Here is a 27,024-nt window from a genome sequence, read left to right as displayed (position 1 = left end):
TGTGACTGTAGGTTGTATCTCGACCATGATGGGAAAGAAAGGGAAGCGTTTATAGTTGTTTTGATTGGATGTTGCTACTTTTTTGAATTATTGACATGGAAAGTTGGATAGAAAGGGGAGTTATTTTTTAAGGGAGGATGTTAAGAGTAACTATATAATACAGGTACACCTCCGAATTTCCGGCAACTGATGGTTCTGCACCTCCGTTAGTCTGGACAAAATTACTTGAGGGAACTTGAAATTACCCCAGCCACTAGACTAGTTTACTGGGCGGCCACAGATGGCATTGTGTGTAGGGCGTGTGTATTTACATTCTCTACACCACACTTGTTGGAGGTGATACTGCAATTCTGTGAGATTCTCAGCTTATTTTGCTTAAATCTAACCCTAGGTATGGCTTCCAAGACATATGAGAGTGTCAGTCTTGGTGTCAAACATAAACACCTGTCCATATCAATCCAAGATAAAGTAGAACTGTTGAAAAAATGGACCGTGGTGTTTCGGTGCGTTAGCTGTGTGGCATCTGTAATATTAGTTCATCAACTGTTTATGATATAAAGGAGCAAAGGGAGAAAATATTGAAATTCTATGCAGACAACGATTCAAGAAGTAAATGATTAGAAAAACTATGAAAGATGGTAAGAGTACTGAGCATGATCGAGTGATGATAGAATGGTTTTGACAGTGTCGAAGTGAAGGAGTGGACTTGTCAGGCAGCATGATAATGGACCTGACTAAGTTGTTCCATAAAGAAATTAAATTACAACATGAGCGTGACTGTAGTGACGGATGGCTTCAAAGATTCAGGAAGTGTCATGGAATTTCCATGAATAAAGTGTGCGGAGAAAAGTGGCCTACAAACCACGAATGAGATGCCGAGTATGTGGACGAATTTGCAAAACTTGTAGCTGACAAGCACGTCAGCCCTGAGTTGGTGCATTATTCTGGCGATACACACCTTGAAAAACCCTAACAACAGATGAAGAAGACCCCACAGGATTCAAACAATCTAAGGACAGAATTACCATCTTAGGGTGCTTAAACATTTAATATTTGTTTGATTCAATTTTCTAGCAGTCCATGGTATACTTTATACACATGGGAGATGTATAATTAGTGGGTTAGAGGTATGTTGATGAATTATTATTATGTTCCCACATTTGGTTCTGCAAAATGGTTAATCCAGCAAGGCTCTGGAACCAAGAGTGCTGGAAAACCGGTGGTGTACTTGTAGAAAGGTTTTTATGTTTATTAAGATTGAGTTTTATAATGATAATATTATGAATGGAGTGCTAAAAATTGTGAAAGTGCTTGGGTTTTTATTCTGAGGGATAGACAATGGAAAAATGGAAAGCAATATAGATGAAGAGAGGAAAGAATTATTATCTTAGGAAGGCATTTAGTGCGACTGTCATTAGAAGGGTGGATGGACAAAAGCTTATCAAGATGGTGTGGCATGGTAGAGTGCAAAGCATATGAGATGCTGGTGAAGAATATTTATCATTGTGTAGGTGAGGGTATGAAAGGAAGTGGTAAGCTTTGAAAGATATTAGGAGGATGTAGAGCAAGAGCTGCTAAGAATCAAGGGTACTTCTAAATATATTTGATGAACAGCTTTTGGTTTTGCTCAGTGCAAGCAGTTTTTTTGGGAAGGAGAAAGGATTTATTTTATCTGACAGCTCAGTTAGTAGAGTGAATGATTTTGAAGTCATGTGAGTATCATGGAGGATAGTTAACTTCACCTGTAGATAATTTAAGAATATGTATGTCTCACATGTAATGCTGTGCACAGGTGACCCCTTTCTATGAATGGGAATGAAATTAAAAGGGGTAGAACAAGTTAGGAGGAAACATCTCCAGACATGGAACATCAAAACATGTTATAAGGAAGGCACTGCATATAACTTTGAATATAGTTTAACATGGCACTTGGACAGATTAAGGGGAGTGTATGTGCTTGTTGTGAGTGATTATACTTAATCCAGCTTTGTGAATAAGTTGACTAGCAGATATTGACTGCCAGGGAAGGTTGAGCTGTGGAAGGCCATGTATCAAGTTATGGGTAATATTCTCATCTCCTGTAATTTGCTGCTTTTTAAAAACATATTCAGATTTTTTTTTCATTGCTGCTTTGACCCTTAGAGATATCTTATTCCCTCTCTTATTTAAGGATGCTGCTAGACTGACTGGTAACAGGTAACATTCATTTGGGGTGGGGTGGTAACAGGTAACATTCATATGGGGTGGATAACTAATCGCTACCTCTTTTCATTTTGTATATAGAAATTGATAATCTTTTGAATCATCTGTAATGCCTTTTTCTACATTATATTTAATTTGCTCTCAAGTTGCTTTATGATTAAATTTTAACTATGAATAGAATTTGATTTAGATTATTTTCATATCTTATAATTAGCAGTGTTGTTATAAGAAGTTTCTAAGTTTAGAAACACAGAGGGAAGTTGGGAAGCAACAGCTCTTCATTTTATCAACCAGATTTAATTTACTTGCTTAGGGTGTTTCATTGTTCTTTATACTCACTTTATGAAAACATGCTGACAGTAACTGCCTTACATATGTGAAAGGCAAACTGATATTAGGAATTTTAGGAAGAATTTGAGTGTTGTTTTAACCAGTACAAATTATTATGTACAGTGAATGAAGTATTTGTGGATGATTCTGCATGTGCTTCCTAGCTGTGATAATGAGAAAAATGTTCTTACTATAATTAGATTACGAGGTATAATTTGGATCTTTTCAGGTAAAGAGAACAAAAGTTAAAGGTGCAAATGATAAAAAGGAAATGAAAGGTGTCCGTGATGACATAGATGAGGAAGATGATGAAGAGTCCTACTATAGATACATACAAGAAAACCCCAATGCTGGAAAGTAAGGAATATGATTGTTTCTTTAATATGTTAAGTTAACCTATATCCTATTCGTTTCTCCACTATATAGCAGGAAAGTGTGCTCATTACAACACAGTTGTTAGAGAGGATTCTGCATCTCTTGGTATAAAAAACATTATTGGACCTGATATAATGACTGTACTTGGATTTCCTTATTCTCAGCATAATGATTCTCATTCTCCTAACAAAAAACTTGTTGAAAGAGACGTAATGAAGTACTTTTGCTGTCAAAGGGTGGTGGGTTCCAGGCTTGGCTACTATGTGTATGAGCTTGTGATTACTATTTCTATGTTGCAGGGAGGGAGTTTTACACTTATAATGCCCCATCTCTTAACCCTTAACACTGTATATACAGTATTTTACCATATCTCTACTACATGGTGGTGGTGGTGTGTGTTTGTGTGTACATGATAGTATATACAATGTAGATTTATTTTTATTTTCTTGTACTTTGTTGCTGTCTCCCGCGTTAGCAAGGTAGCACAAGGAAACAGACGAAAGAATGGCCCAACCCACCCACATACACATGTATATACATACTTGTCCTTACATGCACATATACATCCCTATACATCTCAACGTATACATATATATAGACACACAGACATATACGTATATACACATGTATATAATTCATACTGTCTGCCCTTATTCATTCCTGTCGCCACCCCACCACACATGAAATGACAACCCCCTCCCCCCACATGTGCACGAGGTAGCGCTAGGAAAAGACAACAAAGGCCAAATTCGTTCACACTAAGTCTCTAGCTGTCTTGTATAATGCACCAAAACCACAGCTCCCTTTCCACATCGAGGCCCCACAAAACTTTCCATGGTTTACCCCAGACACTTCACATGCCCTGGTTCAACCACAGCTACCTTTCCACATCCAGGCCCCACAAAACTTTCCATGGTTTACCCCAGACGCTTCACATGCCCTGGTTCAATCCATTGACAGCACATCGACCCTGGTATACCACATTGTTCCAATTCACCCTATTCCTTGCACGCCTTTCACCCTTCTGCATGTTCAGGCACCGATCACTCAAAATTTTTTTCACTTCATCTTTCCACCTCTTATTTGGTCTTCCACTTCTCCTTGTTCCCTCCACCTCCGACACATATATCCTCTTTGTCAATCTTACCTCACTCCTTCTCTCCATGTGACCAAACCATTTCAAAACACCCTCTTCTGCTCTCTCAACCACACTCTTTTTATTACCACACATCTCTCAATGTATATATCTACGTTGTATGAAACAACGTAGATATATACAACATTAAGAGATGGAGCAACAGCAGCATAGAACTCTCCCAGTAACACAAATAATTATCACACATACAGGGCACTGGGGCAACATGAATATAATCTCTCTCCCCATAACACACACACACACACACACACACACACACACACACACACACACACACACACACACACACAGAGCTTGTTCTATAAAAGATTTCAAAAAGCAAAAGAGTTTAGCAATATTCCTTGGAGAATATGCAGACAGGGCCCCAACCACCACTCAAAATTTGAAATACAAATGAGAGCAAGAGAAAACTATAACATGATAAGAAAGGACAGAGGTGGAAGAATTTTGTGAAAAGTGGTTAGATTAGACCATCCATAAAATCAGTTAGGTGCACTTTTCTGCTAAACTGTGATGAATCAAAATGAATATTACCACTTATTTTCTGTCTATATCCCTGATGCCTCTTGGGAACTCCATAAAGAGGGTGGCCATGGCAAAAGAGTCAACATAACAGGTGAACTCCATTGGTGCTTCTCCACCTTTAGTACTTCATCCTTAACATGTCACAGGCAGAAATCATCTCTAGCTCAGTGTTTTCAGAGGCTTGTGCCAAATGTTCCTACTGACTATGTCTACCTAACATTCCTGCCTTCCATCCTACTGATTTTACTAATGCTCCCACTTGATGTTCCTACCTAATACTTCAACCTAATGCTCCTGTATAATGTTTCAACCTACTACTTCTATGTATTGTTCCTACCATTTTGCCAAGGACAGGCCTAATGCATAGCACTCACTTCAGGAAAATCAAGAATTACGAAGAATGAGTTGTGTGAGTTAGTGCTGTCAGGTGTTATGTGTGATTAGGAGAGATTATATGTTTGTGTACAGAATGCCAGCAGTCCATGTGTGGGTATGGCAGAAAGAAAAGACAAAAGAAGCCACCTAGGCCTGAGGAGTGAAACTTGACAACCATGGAAGTGCTGTTTTACTACGCAGCCATCACTAAGCCTCCCAATATCCAAGCAGGTAGTAGCGGTAATATACCTCCCTGGGCAGCAACTGCCAATCAACTACAATGGCTGTTATGTGAAGATGATACTGTGCTGTAAGCTGAATCAGGGGAGTTGATGAGAGACCACTATGTATGTAGGATGAGGATGAGGAGACTGAGTGCAAGGAAGATTAAAATTTTAGTTTTTGACAAGAGAAGGGATGTCACAATGCATTGTCAGTTTGAATAGTGCAGAACTGAAACTTATGGATGAGAGTTATGTCTGCATTCACGAAAGATAATTGTGAGAAAGCTGATAATGAAATTAAAGTCATGCAAGGAAGAACTCAAGGTATATTTAAAGCTGTGAATGGAAAAAGTATGTTGATGAGTATGCAAGAAGCCTGCATGAAGAAGGAAGTGTCTTAGAATTATGAATTATGAAGGATATCTTTGGTGAAAAAAAGTGTGCTGGAGATGAATAAGTTGCATTGTATAGTTGTAAATGAATATAGAATATACATAGAATGAAAATGTGAGGGTATGTGTTGTAAAGAAGTCATTTGGAAGGTACCTGGATAAATTTTTTTGATGACATGGTTATTTGGTTATTTTAAATATTTAGATGACACTTTGGTCAAGATTTCATTTTTATAGTGAATGAGATGACACAGGCAAAAACATGCCCCATTTGTATACCATTCCATTTGAAAGGAAAAAACTCAGATGAAAAGAATGTAGAAATTGATTGGGGCTGTGCGAATGTTTGATGTCTGAATTTAAAGTTAGAAAGGTTATGGGAAGAGGGAAAGAGTGGCTAGTAAAAGCCAGAAATCTGTAAACCTTGAGACCAAACTATATATTAATTTCGGATTTTTATGGATTTCAGAAGTGCCTTAATGTACATGGGCTTCCTACTGTGATTTCAGCTTGTAATCATAACAGAGTGTTTTGTATACCTACTGAAGGTTCTAAAAATCATTGTAATATATATATGAATATGTAATAAACATTTAATGAATAGGTTGGTGGTAATCTTGATTGCACTGGACTATGGATTTGGAGAGTTTACAGATGTAGACACAGGTTTTTGACACTCTACCATATGTATTATACAGGTTACACCTCTTTAATCCAGCATTCTTGGGACCTGGCCATTGCTGGACCACAGAAAATGCTGGAAAACAGAAATTGACCCCTAAGTCATACACAGATGATGATCCGATCTCATGATAATCACACAAAGTCTTTATCTTTCCTTTATCTAATTTTTTCAGTAACTCCACCTTTTCAAGCATAGATGATGATTTATGCTTATGTTTATTAGCACTTAGCATAATTTTTTGCACCTCTTGGTCTCTTGGATGACATCTTGAAGGGCTAAAATACAGCTGAATAAAAGAAATTAACAGGACTGTTAATTAGTTCGGCTACAGTGTAAACAGATTTTGGTGCCATAGCGCTGCTAACAGTGCCGCCATGGTGGCAGATCCACAAACTAATAAGTAATGGCAGCAGATTCAAAACATGCCAGATCATGGGAGTTGCTGGACCTCATAGCACCGGATTAGAGAAGTACAACCTGTAGTTAAAAATACAAGGAGAACTCACCCTTGATAGAAATGGACAGATACAGTGAAAGTATTGATTAGGTGCTAGAAATGTTTAAGATGAGTATGCCATAAGACTTTATGAGGCTCAGATGTAGAAATGATATTTATGGGGACATAGGTTGGATCTGATGAATGAGCCGAGTATGTAAAGTGAGAAGGTAAGAAGCATTTGTTTAAGAGTGTAAGGTTCACTTCCCACTGTAACACATAGGATATGGACTGAGGATGTCTTTGAGAAATATGAGATGCTGTGTGTATCTGATTCATGCCATGGAATTGGGAATAGAGTTGGTAATATATGAATAGATAGATTCTCTTAGACAATTCTGAGAGAGTAAGATTTATTTTCTGATAATGGGCTGTTATGAATGTGTGGTTGATAAAGGAATTTGAGATGCACCGCTAATAATTATTTAACATGATTTTTAACATATCAGAGATGCTGAAGTGGTTGATAGAGGTCATCAGTGATTCATCATCTTTGTCTCATATCATTAGATAATGTCATGGGTCTGTTAGTATCTAGTCTTAGCATCTAGTGGTGTATTTTATGGTGGCCTAATGCAGAATCTCCTTGAAACCCTACATTGCCTCTCCATTTCAATTTCAGTAACTGTAATACTGGTCTCTCATCTGATTTTCACTTAATCTCCGCTTTTTGTTTTTCTCCCTGTCTTCATTTGCTCCCATGTACACTTAAGTAACCTCAGCAGTTTTTCACTTTATCACATCTATAGTTAACCTTATATAAGCTTCTAAACTTGAATAGAAAAACACGTATAGTCTCTGTTTGCTTCTTCCAGTTGGTGTGCTTGCCCACATCATCTTAACATTATTTCATCTTTAAGTTTATTATTTATGAATAACATTTAAAGTGTAAAATGTTTGACAGGCAACAAGAGGATAGTGAAGATGAGATAGAATATGATGAAGATGGAAATCCTATTGCCCCTAAGAAGCCCAAATATATAGATCCTCTGCCACCTATTGAGCACAGTACAATCGAATATTCAGATTTTACCAAAAACTTCTACCAAGAGCACGAGGATATTGCTGCACTTACGCCTTCTCAGGTCCAAGATCTGAGAGTCAAGTTAGGGATTAAGGTATTCATTGGTTAGGTTTTTTTCCATTTGATTATTATTATTCTGTGTTATTAGTGGTTATTAAGCTGTGGTTGTATTTTTTTTATCACTATAAGCATATATTTTTTTTAGTTTAAGTTCCACTGAGCTGATCCAACCTTAAAGTAATACAGTTGGCCAGTTCAACAAGAAGTAGCTTATTTTTGTCAGAATCCATTTTTGGAAGGATTCTTTTTTTCTAATCTACAGAAGTGCATCATTATTATGTAGTGAGATCAGAGATGAACATGAAGGATTAAATGGAATACATTGTCATGAAATAGCTTCTGATAGTGTTGATTGCTAATCAAGTATTGTGGAATATGTTAAGGATGTATATTGTGGGAGAAAAAGCTGTTAGAAATATTGAAAAACTCTGTCAAAGAGAGGAGCGCATGCCTAAGAAGTAGCTATAACACAAGGTTACATCATATTACTGTTTTATTTTTTAGCTGGTTGTTTGGTTAGATGATTACATATGTTAATAATGTGATATGTGATAGTAAAAGGCCCAGGAAATTCTTCATTTTCTTCTTTTTGATGTTGCATTGCCACTCTACAACATGTGTTTTTTGTGGGCCAACCATTCCTTACCATTGTACAGATGAAACACATTAAAATCCTTATCTCCAAGCCACAGTCTGCCCATGGCAAGAACAATAAATGTCAGAGAGTCTTCACTCTGGTTACATGAGATAGATTGCTTATGGTCAGTATGATAAGATGGCTTGGGAAGAAGTATTGATTGTGCCCAGTGAATTACCTTCTCTGTTAAATTCTTATTAGAAATGGTGAAATCTGCATGTTACAGTATTAGGTATCACTTTAGAGAAGTCTGCAAAACAACAATTAACTCACTTGGCTTGAGGGTAGTTCATGACTTGTAATCAGTAGGAATTGCAACTCCAGTAAACTCACTTGACAGGATAGTTCATGATTTGTGACCTGTAGGAATTAAGTTTGAGCTTTGAAACGATCTCTTGTTCAGTTTTTATAGCTTAGAATTTTATTACTCAAGCAGAATTATCTAATGAAGTGGTTTTATGCCATTTGCATTGAGTAGACCAAGTCTTTTCTCTGTCAGAACCAGGTACTTGGTGCAGTGGAATTTTGTGTTCAGGTCAGCTGCTTTCTTACAAGTTTATAGAAAGTGACAGTACAATGAGGGGAGTTTCAAGTTCCTTGCTTTCAACCTGTTGGTTCCATCATACAACATTCAGGAGATGCATGGGAACTATTCTCACTCCCTGATACCCAGGATAGTAAAAGAACGTTGGCTTAAATGATAGATTGGGATTAATGAGATTTTATCTGTAGGTTCAGTGGTACAGTGTGCCTTATTCTAATAGCACTCATGGTTTAAGAAGGATTACTTTTATATTTAGCCATTAATTTTATATGTGACCTGATGTAGTGAGTTATGAGGAATAAGATATGGGAATGTGAAAGTGGTTGTTTTATTGTGAAGCATTTGGTGGAATGGAATATGTTGAAACAAGAAATGCGGTCATAATGATCTATAGAGTAAAATGCAAATGAAATGGTTCAGAATACTTACAGAAGACCAGTGTAAAGATGAAAATATTAAAGGATAACAGTACATACATATGACAGGTGTTATATTAGAAAGATGTGCAGAAATGTACAGAGACAGTAAGTTGAGGAGGGTATGTATGAGTACCCATCTGTATTTTAGGGATATGCATTTAGAATGTATAGTCAACATGAAATATTAGTCCAGTAAAAGTCTTAAATGTTTTGTTCCAGGTTACAGGTTTTGATGCTCCCAAACCAGTGACAAGTTTTGGTCACTTTGGTTTTGATGAAGCCCTAATGAAGGCCATTCGTAAATCAGAGTACACACAACCTACTCCTATTCAATCGCAAGCAGTTCCAATTGCTCTCAGTGGACGGGATGCCATTGGCATTGCTAAGACTGGCAGCGGTAAGACAGCAGCATTCATCTGGCCGATGCTGGTTCATATTATGGACCAAAGAGAATTATCCCCAAGTGAAGGGCCAATTGGTCTCATCTTGGCACCTACCCGTGAGCTGGCCCAGCAGATCTATACAGAAGCCCGTAGATTTGGCAAGGTTTATAATATACAGGTCAGTTATAAAATATGTCTTTGCTTTAGCTTCAATTTTTGCATTATATTTTCTTAATTTATATATAAGAAATTTCCAGAGTATTCTTGGACCACCCTTAGTTAACATATCACATTATTAGAATTAATGAATCCTTTGTAGGTGAAGAGCATCATTTTTTTTTAGTTCGGGTATAGGAGAAAGGTTCTGGGGACATTGTGGAAAGAAAGGTCACTATCTAGGAGGGTGAAAATGGGTAAGTTTGAAGATTAAGCAGTCCTAATGATGTTGTATGGATGTGAGGCATGGGGAATAGATGGAATGTATGGAAGAGGGTGAATGTGTTGGAAATTAAGTAACTGAATAAGTTATGATAGGACGAGAGACAGAGGTGTGGTAATAAGAGGAGTTTGGTTAAGAGAGCTGAAAAGGGGTATTCTGATATGGTTTAGACATATGGAGAGAGTGAGTGAGTAGAGGATGACAAAGAAGATATATGTGTCAGAAGTGGATGGGATATGGAGAAGGGTGAGGCTAAAATGGAGATGGAAGGATGGAGGGAAAAAGATTTTTAATGCTTGGGGCCTGAACATGCAGGCAGGTGAAAGGCATGAACAAGATAGATTGAATTAGAAAGATGGTATACATGAGACAACATGCTATCAGTGGACTGCACCAGGGAAAACCATGGAAAGGTCGGTGAAGCCTGTTTGTGGATAGGGGGCTGTGGTTTTGATGCATAACACAAGACAGCTAGAGAATAGGTGTGAGTGAATGAGGCCTTTTTCTTCATCTGTTTCTGTTGATACCTTGCTGACATGGGAAACAGCCGACAAGTATGAAAGAAATAGAAAAGAAAAAATAATGATAATGTTAATGATGATCACCAGAATATGCTTGTTATTGGACTTTGTCTACTCATGGTTATTCTGCAAATGAAAATGTACCTTTGATGAAGTTGTACCAGTAGAGCACAGTCTCCTCAGAGATTTGCACTCCAAAGGATACATCATTTCCCTGTTACTGATTGTAGGTCATCTTGAAGTTGCAGAAATTGCTGGAGAAGGGGTTCATGAAATTATCTGATAATAATGAGTGATAATGCTTTACTTGGTAAATTAGACCCTTACATAATTGCATGGAAAGCAGAATTAACGTAGTTATGCCATTTAAGAACAGTGCATTGTCTTATTAATATCTTGGTGGATGTATATTTTGCATTCCATTAAGAACATTGATGTGTTTGGCCAACAGGTTGTTTGTGCTTATGGTGGTGGCAGTAAATGGGAACAAAGTAAAGCACTTGAAGCTGGTGCAGAAATTGTTGTAGCTACACCAGGTCGGATGATTGACATGATCAAGATGAAAGCCACTAATCTCCAACGTGTGACCTTCCTAGTCCTTGATGAGGCTGATCGTATGTTTGACATGGGTTTTGAGCCACAAGTAAGTCAATGGTTTTTTCTATTTTTTAGGATTTTTATTTTACTCAGAAATATATACTTATCCATTCCTGTTTTTACTTAAACTTTTGTGAGTGAAAATCCTAGGATACCCTATTCTTCTTTTGTTGACCAAATATTTGTTGAGCAATCTCATGATTCCATATATCTTTGTTCATCAATTTTAGGTGAGGTCTATTTGTGACCATGTACGACCTGATCGTCAGACCTTGCTCTTCTCAGCCACATTCAAGAGAAAAGTTGAGCGGCTGGCTCGGGATGTTCTAACTGATCCTGTACGTGTGGTGCAGGGAGAGCTAGGAGAGGCAAACCAAGATGTTACTCAGGTAAAAAGCAAGAACTTTTTACTCCTATGCATTACGCTGTATTTTATCGTGTGATGTAAGGAATTTGTTCTTTATGATAATAGTACTGCAAGATATCTTCAAGTTCCCCTATAAGGTAATGCATTAGTCTAACTTAAGGAGAGAAAGCTTGTTCTTTTTTCTGGCTATGCCATATGGGATAGTTGAGTTTGTGACTTGTTGCATGGATGAATGCCTTCTAGGATAGTATAGCCATACAGAACATGTGAGGAATGACTGGTTGGTCAAGAAGATATATAGCAGTGCATTAGAGGGTACAGTGAGGAGTTTGTAGATCACTGAAGAGATTGGGAGATGTAAAAAGAGCATTGATTAGGGCTAGGGGTATTTCTTATGAAAATGATAGAGGAATGGTCAGGAATACTGTATGGAATTGGTGTACATAGAACTGTTGGTTTCACTTGATGACTTATCTTAGTGCATAAAGTGAAAATGTAAGCTTTTTTATAAGTTTAGATGCCCACATTTCACTTTAACTCACTGGTCATAGGTGAAAAATGTGTTTGAGTGATGTCTGGTGGCTTTTTGTATGTGACCCAACCCATTACCCTGGGAGCGGACTAATGATATTAGTTAATGTTCACTCCAGAGCTTTAGCCATGATTTGAGGATATGTGATTGAACTAAGAGGGTGTATGCACTTAATGCACCCCCCTGTGGATAAGTAAAGAATTTATGTGATATATTTGGAATGTACATTTTTTCTTTTTATAACTATTGTTGCCGTATCAGTATGAGACTTTTAGTATTGATTGTCTTTATTTTGAATGTGAACATTTTATTGTAAAAGATTTTTGTAATTTGTAATAGTTTCTTATAGGTATCATGTACTAAGCTGTGGTCATTTCAAGGCTTAAATTGCATATTAGAAACAAAATGATTAACACGATATTACTTTTAGAACTATCCATAGGACAGCTAAATTCACAGTTTTTGTGTTTCATTATTTCCTGTTACTTTTTTAGTGCATAATAGTTTAACTACCTTAGTGAGGTAGCATCAGGAACAAATAAACAGCAGCCTCATATGCACACATCCCCTCTCTAGCTGTCATGTATAATGTACAGAAATTTTAGCCTTACTTAACTGTGCCTCATCTTTTCTGTCATTGATTTGCTACTTTACTTTTCCCTTTGCCAGTACTTGGTAAGGTATTGCTATATTGTTTTATTGAATTATCTATCATAGGGGAAGATAGTCTTCCAGGTTCACATGTAATAGGCAGACCAACATATAAAATGTTTGTGGATTTTTTTTCACTGTTGTGTCACCTTCACATGCATTTGCACACGTTTTCTCTCACTTAATGCTCAAAAAGATGCATATGGTTTATCAAGATAATGAGGTATCTCTAAAGAGCACCCCATCTTCCCTCTTTTCTAGTAGTCATTTAACAAAAGTGAAGTGATAAGCAATTAGTTTTAAGTGTAGGCAATGGCTTTCAGCACTTTAGTTCTTTATGTATACTGCCTTCACACTTTGAGTGTAAAGATGGCATGTAATAATTCTGATTAAAACTTTTTTCCTCAGATTATACAACTAATGAGTTCGGTGAATCAAAAGTGGATGTGGCTTGTTCAACACCTTGTAGAATTCATGTCCTCTGGAAGTGTGCTGATATTTGTCACCAAGAAAGCTAATGCTGAGGATATTAGCAAAAACTTAGTAACCAAAGAATTTGAAGCTTTGTTACTACATGGAGACATGAGTCAGTTTGAGCGAAATGAAGTTATAACAGCATTTAAAAAAAAGGATAAACCAATTTTAGTTGCTACTGATGTAGCTGCTCGAGGTTTAGACATCCCCCACATCAGAACGGTTATCAACTATGATGTAGCCAGAGATATAGACACTCACACACACCGAATTGGTCGTACAGGTGAGTAATTCAGTTCATTTTATGACTTGTGGGGTATTATTTACAAATGTACAATGTTTTGATTCCCCTATGGATACTTAATTCAGAATTATAGGATATTCAGTGTTACATGTTTATTTATAATGGATTGATAAAAATGGTTAAAATCACTGCATCAGGTGTGAGTAGACTTAGAGAAGTAGCATGATTTTCTTTTTATAATGTTTGTCAAAGTGTGATGGTATTGCATATTTGTGATGTACATGTACAGTCACTGAGTTGTATGTAGCAATTGCCTGGTATCATGATTCTAATGTGAATGTTATGGTTACAAGCATAAAGGTATGAATATGAACTGATTTTTAATTTCAAAGGGTTTCTTATGAATTCTGTGGTATTGTTTAATAATGAATGATAATTCCCCATCACAGGTCGTGCTGGTGAGAAGGGTACAGCATACACCCTTGTGACAGATAAGGACAAAGAATTCGCTGGACATCTGGTACGAAACCTTGAAGGCGCTGCACAAGAGGTGCCATCTGAATTATTAGAGCTAGCCATGCAGAGTTCTTGGTTCCGCAAATCACGGTTCAAACAAGGCAAGGCTAAGGCTCTTGGTGGCCGAGGCCTAGGCTTCAGAGAGCGTCCGGGATTAGGATCCAATCCAATCATTGAATCAACAGGTCTGTAGGGAGGTTACTTTTATTGTTATAGTTTAACAGTATTTATATGTGATGATGTACAAATCTGTTGCCGTAATAGTGAAGTTAGCAAAGGTTGCTACAAAGTACTGTCATTATATTCTGATGCATCCACAAAAAGTGGTGGTTGTGAAATTTTTTTGAGACCTGGTCAAATGTAGGCAGGGGAGAGTTACTAAAATAATGAATGACACTGTCCTCCATATACTGAGGTCGCTATACCTGTACCATGCTGTACAGAATTGGGCACATTAATCCCCCAACAACAACTCAGAAACAAATCATGTATCATTTATGCCAATATACAATTGATTCAGTGCCAACACACAAGGGACTCAGATCATACAAAACTAACAAAATATCCTTCATAAATGGCTTGCTTAGTGAGTCAGTGCAGTGTTCACAGAATCACAAATTCAAGATCATATGAACAGTGAGGTACAGATCTCAAATTGCAACCTATACAGATGTGTGGGGACAGGAAGAACATAAGGAGTCGGATTGTATTTATAAGATTTTCTGGTAACAACTAAGCCCTTCAATTTCTCAAGCCATGTAGTAGAAGTGCTTGTTGTCAAAGTTGAAAACCAAAACCTGGACATTGTACTGACATATAAGGCACATGATGCAAAGCCACAAGAATTTATGAATTTATGGAATTAATAAGAAGTTAAAGAACTTCCCTTAATCTTGGAAACTCAAAACTTAAACAGAATTTTCATCGGGCACTCCATCCTATGGTACCTAAGATTGAAGCAGATAGGAAGCAACAGTGTAAATGAAAATTCCACCAGAAGCAGCTTGGAGGAGATGCTGTAAAAAAAGGAAATTATTTAGAATGTGTGACAGGAAATGAAAAACTAGAGCTGATCTTTTCAAATAATTAAACTTAATTTATGACGATCTCAAGCACTGTACTCTGGTCACAACCTAACTGATATAAAAGCATTTTTTATATACCTGTTTGCTGTTTCCTGTGTTAGTGAGGTAGTGGCAGGTACAAAGAGAAGGCTTCATTTGCTCAAATCCAGTCTTTAACCATCTTGTGTAAAGAACCGAACCAAAGCCACTGCCCCCTTCACACCCAGGCCCCACAGCCCTTTCTTTGGTTTCCCCAGACTTTTTCTCATGTCTTAGCTCAGCTTATTGACAGCATATTGGCAAATGTGAGACACACACCACCAGGGAAGTAAATTCAACAATTTCAGATTTATTTGTAAACAGATAAAATTGGAAGATGTAATCAGTGAGTTGTCTTAGTACCAAAACATGAAAGGAGTGTGTAGAATGCATGACCACAAAAGCACTCCAAACATATAATGGATATATAACATTGAAAAGATGGTGTTAAAAATCTAGTCAAAGACAAGAAAGATGGTCCCTGTATAGGAAACAGAAACAAATTGGAGACAGTTTAGAAAGGCCCTGGATAAGTATTTACAAGGTGTGCCAGACCAGCTGGGCAGTAGTGGCTACATGAGCCTGTGGCCTGTGGCTTCGAACAGCCTGATCAACCAATGTCCTAAATCAGCAGCTTGGACTCAGCTGAAGCTGTGGGGGTGGAAGACCTCCAAAGTCTTTACCCAGTGTAAACCAGTTTGGGATGGGTATAAATTAAGAGCATTAAAGGTGGATAGTTTATGTATTGTAGCTGAAATTAAGAAAGCAGATAAAGACTGAAGATGTGAAAGTGTTATATGGACTAACAAAATTGCTAAAAGCATACAATGGTTTGATCATTTATGATGTGTTTCTGATGAAAGACTAGGAAGGAGGATATATGATAGTATAGCTGAAGGTAAAAGGAAAAGAGGTAGACTTTTAAAGAGATATACATGCATCAGATTGGGGAAGAGCAGTGTGGTTTCAGAAGTGGTAGAGGATGTGTGGATCAGGTGTTTGCTTTGAAGAATGTATGTGAGAAATACTTAGAAAAGCAAATGGATTTGTATGTAGCATTTATGGATCTGGAGAAGGCATATGATAGAGTTGATAGAGATGCTCTGTGGAAGGTATTAAGAATATATGGTGTGGGAGGCAAGTTGTTAGAAGCAGTGAAAAGTTTTTATCGAGGATGTAAGGCATGTGTACGTGTAGGAAGAGAGGAAAGTGATTGGTTCTCAGTGAATGTAGGTTTGCGGCAGGGGTGTGTGATGTCTCCATGGTTGTTTAATTTGTTTATGGATGGGGTTGTTAGGGAGGTGAATGCAAGAGTTTTGGAAAGAGGGGCAAGTATGAAGTCTGTTGGGGATGAGAGAGCTTGGGAAGTGAGTCAGTTGTTGTTCGCTGATGATACAGCGCTGGTGGCTGATTCATGTGAGAAACTGCAGAAGCTGGTGACTGAGTTTGGTAAAGTGTGTGAAAGAAGAAAGTTAAGAGTAAATGTGAATAAGAGCAAGGTTATTAGGTACAGTAGGGTTGAGGGTCAAGTCAATTGGGAGGTAAGTTTGAATGGAGAAAAACTGGAGGAAGTGAAGTGTTTTAGATATCTGGGAGTGGATCTGTCAGCGGATGGAACCATGGAAGCGGAAGTGGATCATAGGGTGGGGGAGGGGGTGAAAATTCTGGGAGCCTTGAAGAATGTGTGGAAGTCGAGAACATTATCTCGGAAAGCAAAAATGGGTATGTTTGAAGGAATAGTGGTTCCAACAATGTTGTATGGTTGTGAGGTGTGGGCTATGGATAGAGTTGTGCGCAGGAGGATGGATGTGCTGGAAATGAGATGTTTGAGGACAATGTGTGGTGTGAGGTGGTTTGATCGAGTAAGTAACGTAAGGGTAAGAGAGATGTGTGGAAATAAAAAGAGCGTGGTTGAGAGAGCAGAAGAGGGTGTTTTGAAATGGTTTGGGCACATGGAGAGAATGAGTGAGGAAAGATTGACCAAGAGGATATATGTGTCGGAGGTGGAGGGAACGAGGAGAAGAGGGAGACCAAATTGGAGGTGGAAAGATGGAGGGAAAAAGATTTTGTGTGATCGGGGCCTGAACATGCAGGAGGGTGAAAGGAGGGCAAGGAATAGAGTGAATTGGAGCGATGTGGTATACTGGGGTTGACGTGCTGTCAGTGGATTGAATCAAGGCATGTGAAGTGTCTGGGGTAAACCATGGAAAGCTGTGTAGGTATGTATATTTGCGTGTGTGGACGTATGTATATACATGTGTATGGGGGTGGGTTGGGCCATTTCTTTCGTCTGTTTCCTTGCGCTACCTCGCAAACGCGGGAGACAGCGACAAAACAAAAAAACAAAAACAAAAAAAACATGCAATGAGTAAATTGTGTAGAGCTTTTTGAATATTTCATATGAGTGATTTTTTTATGATTTTCTGTGATTTATTGTGTGTGTAGGTGAAGATGTGATTGTATGTTTTATTCTAAGATGATAAATCAGTTTAGTGTGCAAGGTTTATTCAATAAGAAATATTTATATCCTTGTGGAAGCCCATGTTCAGATTCACTTACTGGAAATAAATTGAAGGTTTGTATGGCTGTACTGAGAGGTTGTATGCATTTGATCCACTTCTTATAAAGTAAAATAGCATAAAAAATAGGAGGTAAATAATTATGCAAATGAGCTTGTGAGCAGTTGTCTACATATGTTGAGAAATGTACATTTTAAGTTCTCTCTTGAGTATGTACAAATTACATTGTCTGTTTGGTTGTTTTGTGTAATGAATCCTAAAATGCTTTTGGCTAAGTTTTTTAAGGTTAATTTCTCCATAATGGAAATAATTTACAGTGTAACTGTCTACAATCACTTTTCAGTTACCTTACATTATACAGCTTCACCAACTGCTGTCAAATGATATCAGCTATTTCCTTTGAAAACTACCACATGATACAATTACTTGAAGACCATTGCTTAAACAATGTGATCAGGGAATTTATTTTCAGTATACAATAATCTGCATGACGCAGATTTATTGACAGGAATATTCTTCAACAGGTAGTGAGTGGTGGGATGAAGAAGTAAGAGTATTAGTGAAAGAGAAGAGAGAGGCATTTGGACGATTTTTGCAGGGAAAAAATGCAATTGAGTGGGAGAAGTATAAAAGAAAGAGACAGGAGGTCAAGAGAAAGGTGCAAGAGGTGAAAAAAAGGGCAAATGAGAGTTGGGGTGAGAGACTATCAGTAGATTTTAGGGAGAATAAAAAGATGTTCTGGAAGGAGGTAAATAGGGTGCGTAAGACAAGGGAGCAAATGGGAACTTCAGTGAAGGGCGTAAATGGGGAGGTGATAACAAGTAGTGGTGATGTGAGAAGGAGATGGAATGAGTATTTTGAAGGTTTGTTGAATGTGTCTGATGACAGAGTGGCAGATATAGGGTGTTTGGGTCGAGGAGGTGTGCAAAGTGAGAGGGTTAGGGAAAATGATTTGGTGAACAGAGAAGAGGTAGTAAAAGCTTTGCGGAAGATGAAAGCCGGCAAGGCAGCAGGTTTGGATGGTATTGCAGTGGAATTTATTAAAAAAGGGGGTGACTGTATTGTTGACTGGTTGGTAAGGTTATTTAATGTATGTATGACTCATGGTGAGGTGCCTGAGGATTGGCGGAATGCGTGCATAGTGCCATTGTACAAAGGCAAAGGGGATAAGAGTGAGTGCTCAAATTACAGAGGTATAAGTTTGTTGAGTATTCCTGGTAAATTATATGGGAGGGTATTGATTGAGAGGGTGAAGGCATGTACAGAGCATCAGATTGGGGAAGAGCAGTGTGGTTTCAGAAGTGGGAGAGGATGTGTGGATCAGGTGTTTGCTTTGAAGAATGTATGTGAGAAATACTTAGAAAAGCAAATGGATTTGTATGTAGCATTTATGGATCTGGAGAAGGCATATGATAGAGTTGATAGAGATGCTCTGTGGAAGGTATTAAGAATATATGGTGTGGGAGGCAAGTTGTTAGAAGCAGTGAAAAGTTTTTATCGAGGATGTAAGGCATGTGTACGTGTAGGAAGAGAGGAAAGTGATTGGTTCTCAGTGAATGTAGGTTTGCGGCAGGGGTGTGTGATGTCTCCATGGTTGTTTAATTTGTTTATGGATGGGGTTGTTAGGGAGGTAAATGCAAGAGTCTTGGAAAGAGGGGCAAGTATGAGGTCTGTTGGGGATGAGAGAGCTTGGGAAGTGAGTCAGTTGTTGTTCGCTGATGATACAGCGCTGGTGGCGGATTCATGTGAGAAACTGCAGAAGCTGGTGACGGAGTTTGGTAAAGTGTGTGGAAGAAGAAAGTTAAGAGTAAATGTGAATAAGAGCAAGGTTATTAGGTACAGTAGGGTTGAGGGTCAAGTCAATTGGGAGGTGAGTTTGAATGGAGAAAAACTGGAGGAAGTGAAGTGTTTTAGATATCTGGGAGTGGATCTGTCAGCGGATGGAACCATGGAAGCGGAAGTGGATCATAGGGTGGGGGAGGGGGCGAAAATTTTGGGAGCCTTGAAAAATGTGTGGAAGTCGAGAACATTATCCCGGAAAGCAAAAATGGGTATGTTTGAAGGAATAGTGGTTCCAACAATGTTGTATGGTTGCGAGGCGTGGGCTATGGATAGAGTTGTGCGCAGGAGGATGGATGTGCTGGAAATGAGATGTTTGAGGACAATGTGTGGTGTGAGGTGGTTTGATCGAGTAAGTAACGTAAGGGTAAGAGAGATGTGTGGAAATAAAAAGAGCGTGGTTGAGAGAGCAGAAGAGGGTGTTTTGAAATGGTTTGGGCACATGGAGAGAATGAGAGGAAAGATTGACCAAGAGGATATATGTGTCGGAGGTGGAGGGAACGAGGAGAAGAGGGAGACCAAATTGGAGGTGGAAAGATGGAGTGAAAAGGATTTTGTGTGATCGGGGCCTGAACATGCAGGAGGGTGAAAGGAGGGCAAGGAATAGAGTGAATTGGAGCGATGTGGTATACAGGGGTTGACGTGCTGTCAGTGGATTGAATCAAGGCATGTGAAGCGTCCGGGGTAAACCATGGAAAGCTGTGTAGGTATGTATATTTGCGTGTGTGGACGTGTGTATGTACATGTGTATGGGGAGGGTTGGGCCATTTCTTTCGTCTGTTTCCTTGCGCTACCTCGCAAACGCGGGACACAGCGACAAAGTATGAAAAAAAAAAAAAAAAAAAAAAAAAAGATAGTGATTTATGTTCCAGCATTTGTTTAGTTCATAAATCTTCAAGGTTTGTTATTTTTTTCATACAAATGACAGTTCAGTATAGTTCACTATTTTGATAACTGGGATTCCACCAACTACCTTTTGTTGTATCTCTTCAGTTATTGGAGCTGGTGTGGGTGGTGGTGGAAGTATGGCAGTTGGCCCAGCTAGCCAAGCATATGGAGGTGGAGACCCCAGCATGACAGGTCCTGCTACAAATCGTCTAGCTGCTATGAAGGCTGCATTTCATTCTCAGTATAAGAATCAGGTTAGTCACCAAGTTTTTATTGTATACTTCTTTATTTTTTGTACTTTTACAATGTATGTTTTGTCAAATCATTGTGACACCTGCTTACATTGTAGAGGTAGTGCTATATTTCTAATTGTGCAACATTGTATCTTTTACGGAGTTTTGTAAGAACATCATCAATACCATTTTATTGTCTCAAACATAATTCCCAGTTAACTTTTCTTGTCTTACAATTTTCCACTCTTTGTTGCTTTTACCACTGGTGTTATATGTGCTTCCATTCACCCCACTAAGTTGCTGTCTTTTCTGTACCTAAGTACTTAACAGTGACCTTAGAGACACACATCCATAAGATATCAGAGGGAAAGGCAACATGTAGACTTTTTTAACGTATCCATAATACCAGAGTGATTGCTTTACCCTCAGATGACCCACATCCATGAGTTATCAGTGGGAAAGGCAACATATAGACACTTTTTTAACATATCCATAATACCAAAGTGATTGCTTTACCTTCAGATGACCCACTGCCAAAAAATCATTAGCCAATAGTATGGTTCATGTAAATCTTAGTTTGTGATCATTTCCTTGAGAGCAAGCAGTTAAATTCACTTCTTTGGGGTGGTAGCTCAATGCACTGCAGGAGGCAGACTTATTCTTCAATTAACGTTGCCTGACTCCTGTAGAAGGCCAGGACATGATTGGACTCTTCCTGCTTGTGGTTCAACTCCAAGTGAAAAGTCACCTATGGTAAGGTTGTATCATTGGAGTTCAATCTTGTCGAAGAACTTCTCACTTCCAGGGAGTCCATCATTTCCTTATAGTGCTGCTCAAGTTTGAATTTTGCATGAGTTAAGCCACTTATAAAACAGTCTAACCTACAACCTACAGCTATTAATATCATATAGTCCTGGGACTGTATGATATTAATAAGGCCAATATTGCATCTATTTAGCATGGTATGGTTACTCATTGTTTCTGCTGATGACCAGTCAGGGTAATGGGAGGGTGCAGGTTGGATTCATGTCTACATGGATATAAGAAGGTAGTGATAGATTTCTTTGGGGATGCATATATTCTGTTGTTGCATGTGTAGTGTTAGGGTACCATTATGTAATTGTCAGGTCATCTTGATATGGAAAGGCTCTTACACTGTCGTCTGCAGGAGGTGATAGAATACCATGTATGAAGATATTGAAGTACATTGGAGTGCATGGGAAGTGAATGAGTTGCTGTTTGCAGATTATACAGCTGTGGTAGCAGACTGTAGAGAGAAACTCCAGAATCTGGTGACAGAGTGTGGGAGAGTGTATTAAAGGAGAAAGTTAGTAGTAAATGTGAACAAAGGTAAAATGATGATGTAAATGCATACAGTTACACTATAAAATATTTTTGCTGCAGGGGGATGAGGCAGGATGGTTCAGTTGGGGAGGACTTTGAAGTGGAATGCTTCATTTAACTGGGATTAGACATGGGGGATCAAGTGAGTTTAGGGTGGAAGAGGGTGCTAAGGTCATGAGTGCATCAACTCTTTAGGTGTGCATTTGATTTTTTCAAGTTATGAGGCACTTTAAGTTGTAGGTTAGACTGTTTTTGTAAGTGGCTTAACTCATGCAAAATTCAAACTTGAGTTATGAATCATATTCTATTCAGTTATTTAGATTCTGGGAAACAAATGTATAAAGCTTAATGAGTATGATATATAGGATTTTCAAGTTTAGATCAAGTTTAAGTTGCAAATTATAGTATGACTCTGTCATGGACTGATGGCAAAAAAAATGAGATAAAGCAACCCCAAAGTGTCTGTTATATTACATCGACACAAAAATATTTTATAGTGTAACTGTATGCATTTACAATAATTTTTGTGATATTCTTGTATGATTGTGCTTAATCATGGCACCACATTTGCATATTTCAGTTTACTGCAGCAAGTGCAGAAACAGCATGGACACTTGGTCACACTACACCACAACGGGAACGTAGGAGAAAGTCCAGATGGGATGATTAGGTGTTTAACATCAGTGCTCTCAATTTAAGATACTTGAAGTTGTGTTTCATACTCTAGTTACTAAGCATTATAAATGAGACCCACAGTTAAAGTATAATAAACCTTCATTAACATCACAAGGTAACATTTCAGTTTGTAAATTCCTGTAGATAGCCTTGAAATGGATTGTTCATATAAGCCTTGTGGTTATATGTGTGGTTGAGTTGAAATTTTTGTGTTGTCCATTGCCCCCAGCTAAGTTGTTGAAGTGATGTTATATCTAAGAGTAGATATGTTAGGGCCTTACATGTTTAGTTGCCTTCTGTTTATTATAATGGAAGTGGAACTTGACAGTTTAGTCTCTAACGACTTTATTGTCGAGATGATTAATGTGAAACAAAATCCAATAAACTGTGTATTGACTGGAAAACTTTTTATCATAATGCATTTTCAAAAATAAAATGGTTTATGAATGATGGGAATTCATAATATGTTGATAGATAACATAGGGGTAGAGTAAACAAATAGTTACGAAATGTTTGCAACAAGAATTATTAGTAATAGAAGAACGTTAAACAATATGGCTTTTCTCATAGGCTTATATGAGATTTTCTGATATTCATTGGCCATATGTGTTTTGACATTGAGAACCCTGCATGACCAGCATAGTTGTTCAGTCCAAGCAATTCAGTTGGAAACTAAAGGGTAAAAGGTCGGATCCATCAGTAACCATCTGACTTGCTGGTTTGCAGTGCATGCATAACCCTAAAACCAGACAACCATGGCAGGACAATCATGTTTGCTGCCATCTCACTCCTTGATTGTTCTGCTAGTTATTACTAATCACCAGTTGTTGATGTTTTAAGAGGTAAATGCCTTACCGATCACTGCAGGAACTTTAACATCTGGAACAAACTTATAATGTCCTTAATTATAAGGAATTGTTGTGTGATTTGTACAGATTGTGAATGTTAAAAAATGTTATGAAGAAGGTTTACAAGGTCAGTTATCATGGCTTTTCTTCACATTGGGTCTAGTTCTTTCCATTAAATGCATGGTTCATTTTTTAAAGAGGGACAGTTTCATGACACATTCACGAATAATCTATTTTTTTAAGTTAGGATTTGCTTCACATTGCCCCTTAAACTGGTATAGTTGTCAGTAGACGATTCAAAAGTCATTGCTATTATCTTCATAAGTCATCATAAAAGTTGTTTAGAATGTAAATTTCCACTATGTGCCCCTGGAGAAAATCCAACTGATAAGAATTTAATTAGTTTTAGAATAAAGAAACAATTGCTGTATTGTTATTGCATCTACTTTGGTGGTTAAAAATTGTTTGATTGGATAAGATGATCATTTAGTCATTTTTATATGGTAATAAAATTTTATGTAAGAAAAGTAAAATTCATGAGAAAATATGAGCAAATGAGGCCATTCTTCTTGTCTTCCTGATGCTTCCTGCTATACAAGAAATGCCTAGCAAGGATGAAAAAAATCACGCATAAAATACTGATGTGAGTAGTGGGAACAGTATATACAATATATATTGACACCTGAAAAGTGATATAAAAGGTACATTGTTCTTAGGTATATGTAAGTATGGATCTTTGTGAAATAATGCTAGCAAAAATAAGTACACTAGCTGCCTGCCTGCTTCAAGGTGGTCCATTTAAAACCCTACCACACCCATATTTTGAAAATTTTACTTTTTAGGGCTTTTCATTACTTAAGGATATTATACATAGATTGTGTAAGAGAAAAAAGGGAAAAAACTTTTTCCTGTTTTAAATTTTTGCTCACAGGAGAAAGTCCAATAGGATCAGTTGCACAGTTAAAGGGTTAAAATTGTTGCTTTTTCAGCAGATACAATTGAGAGAGTTTTTTATTATAAAGAAGATTCATTTTGCATGATTTTATTACTTCTTTCAAACTAAGCTATTCTTGCTTTTCTCATGTCATGTCTTCATTGAAAACAAGGAGTGATGCAGTTGCTAGCATTGATTTAGCAAAGAGATTGTTGCCTCTATAGTGGAGCAGCTGGTATGTCTTGCATCTATGTTGGGCATTTCAACCTATGATCTTTAAGTGGAATACATCTTGTCCAGACAGTTACACTGTGAATATGATCGCTATTTTGTGCGTCACAGGGAGAGAGTTGTACACTCGTTTTGCCCTGAGTAACATTATGCATATTTAGCATATCTTTGCTCTCACACATACACAGACACATACACGCACATTTATTGTCGAGCCCCAAAGGAAGGATGAATGCCTGATTTGGGCTTGGGATGACTGCCATGCCTAGGATTCGAACTAATGCTGGCCTGACCCCAGGCAGGTTTGCACTGATTCATAGGTCAGTAATTCAGACCACGGATGTCTGTTCTATCCATTATCAGTGCTCTTCCCAGTTTAATGGGATGCATTGATATGTAAGGATTCCATACAACTCTCACACTTATGATAGTGATTCTTACTTTTTCACTGGGAATGCAAGGTTCTCAAAGTGATAACTAATAGAGCAGGAGAACAGGGAAATCAATGTCATTGTCAGAGCTTTTATTATGTCAGTTTTCTTTTGGAACTTTTGTATGAAGTAAGAATGGCTTTTCCAATCTAGATTTTTGTTCTTTGAGATAATTTTTTTGACATTCACTGTGATAATATACTTTATTTTTGTTATTTCCAAAGGTAAACACTGTAACAGTAATTAAGTATAGATACACATAATTCAGTAAAACAAGCTGACTTACCTTATATGAAAATGTACATCTTGTGAGTGAAAAATATGTACGCAAACTCATGATGTCAAGGATCTGGGGCTAGTGTCCTACCATGGATCCAGCAAGTTGTTTGTCAAACAGTCGATTCCTAGCTAACATATAGAGTAACTGTTAGTACTGTAAGAGCCCCATAGGAATTATCATGGGTCCATGAAAATACCCACTGTCTCATTTAAATGTGTGCTGTTTAGCATGATATATTTGGAAGGCTTATCACACAGCCTGCATATGATGAATGTTGGCATGAAATATCCAATAACTAAAATGAGGAACAAAGAATTTTATTATGAAAATGTATAACTTTTATTGCATTATAGTAGAAAAGGTACATTTGATAATGTCTTTTTTTTTAATTAAAGATTCTTTTAATAGATATATTCATGATGTTGAAAATGTGAACTGCTCTCTTAGGAAGTGTCTCCTGTTTTATGTGTATAAGATTAAGCTGCTGAAGAGTTTACCAAATCATGTTGATTTATAAGAAAAGATCTCTATTTTTGGTCGAGTGACGGTAATCAGGAAACTGAAGGGGTAAGCCTCATTCTGCTGCCACGTAACGTTATTGCAACAGGATTGTTTTAAATTGAACTAAGAGGAAGCTGTGGTTCTTGAAATTTACATTACCACAGCTGTATTTGATGTGTCATATTTTACCAGGAAACTTTTGACAGTATTTGTATTATCTTTTGTTTCTAAGCCGTTGAACAAAAAAGGAACAAAGCTAGAATGGAAATTGTATGCGCTTTCTGTCAACACATGCCATAATCAGAATGATAAATAGTTTTTAAAGTATTATTTTTTATATTGATGTACATTGATTGTGATGGCTTTTTTAGATTCCATGCCAGAGTTTTCATAGAACCTAGCATGGGCAGGTTTAGTCACAGTGTGAGTCTGATAGAACTAGTAAACTTCATAGATCTGTTACTATGTGTGTGCATGTCATTGGTAACTAGTTGTGGAAGATTCTTGAGTTATGCACCAGATTTGATACTCAAGTCATTAGTTCATTGTACAGATCTTCACCATTTTAGAAATCAACGTGATCACTGAATATTTAGCTGACACTGGCAGGGTGTGATGTAATAGAGAGAAATGTTTAAAAGAGAGCAGGATGGAAGGTATTCTTATGTCTAAAGCTTACAGTATCTGTTAAAATATGTTTTGCACTCAAGTAGTGGCATGACATGTGGAAAATAGATCTTGTATATTTCATTTTAGTATATATTTTTTTTATGAATGTTTAGCAATTTCTTTTTAACCCAACTCTTCCATATGCACAGTGGATTTAGCAAGTCTGCAAAGCTGTACAAAGAAAACACTATGAGCATTATTAATAAAGGAGGTAAATTGGAAACTAAGAAAAGCTGATTAGGCATAATGAAGGTACAGATTTAAAGAGACTTGTTTAAAGTATATATGAATGAGGTGAAAAGATGGAGTGAAAAAGGTTTTGAGTGACTGGGGCCTGAACATGCAGGAGGATGAAAGGCAT

The 27,024-nt window shown here is 37.6% G+C and overlaps 1 protein-coding gene across 3 annotated transcripts in view; it reads left to right on the top strand.

The window, feature by feature from the left end:
• LOC139745970 (ATP-dependent RNA helicase DDX42) overlaps positions 1-26,769 on the top strand; it is a 37,937-nt gene extending 11,168 nt beyond the window's left edge. For 2 of the 3 annotated variants that reach the window (XM_071656710.1, XM_071656711.1), the window contains exons 4-12: positions 2,762-2,889; positions 7,665-7,878; positions 9,664-10,005; positions 11,239-11,430; positions 11,615-11,773; positions 13,343-13,691; positions 14,102-14,353; positions 20,623-20,771; positions 22,675-23,165. In XM_071656710.1, coding sequence (XP_071512811.1) covers positions 2,762-2,889; positions 7,665-7,878; positions 9,664-10,005; positions 11,239-11,430; positions 11,615-11,773; positions 13,343-13,691; positions 14,102-14,353; positions 20,623-20,771; positions 22,675-22,764 — 1,875 coding nt within the window. In that variant the 3' untranslated portion in view covers positions 22,765-23,165. Of the gene's footprint in view, positions 1-2,761; positions 2,890-7,664; positions 7,879-9,663; positions 10,006-11,238; positions 11,431-11,614; positions 11,774-13,342; positions 13,692-14,101; positions 14,354-20,622; positions 20,772-22,674 lie in introns of all 3 variants that reach the window. The other variant, XM_071656709.1, reaches the window with a different exon arrangement.
• Positions 26,770-27,024: the final 255 nt, after the last annotated feature.

This window comes from Panulirus ornatus, chromosome 63, assembly GCF_036320965.1.
Source record: "Panulirus ornatus isolate Po-2019 chromosome 63, ASM3632096v1, whole genome shotgun sequence".
Lineage (NCBI taxonomy): Eukaryota > Metazoa > Arthropoda > Malacostraca > Decapoda > Palinuridae > Panulirus > Panulirus ornatus.
Note: the sequence above shows the minus strand (reverse complement) of the source record. Positions and strands in the feature narration are given on the sequence as shown.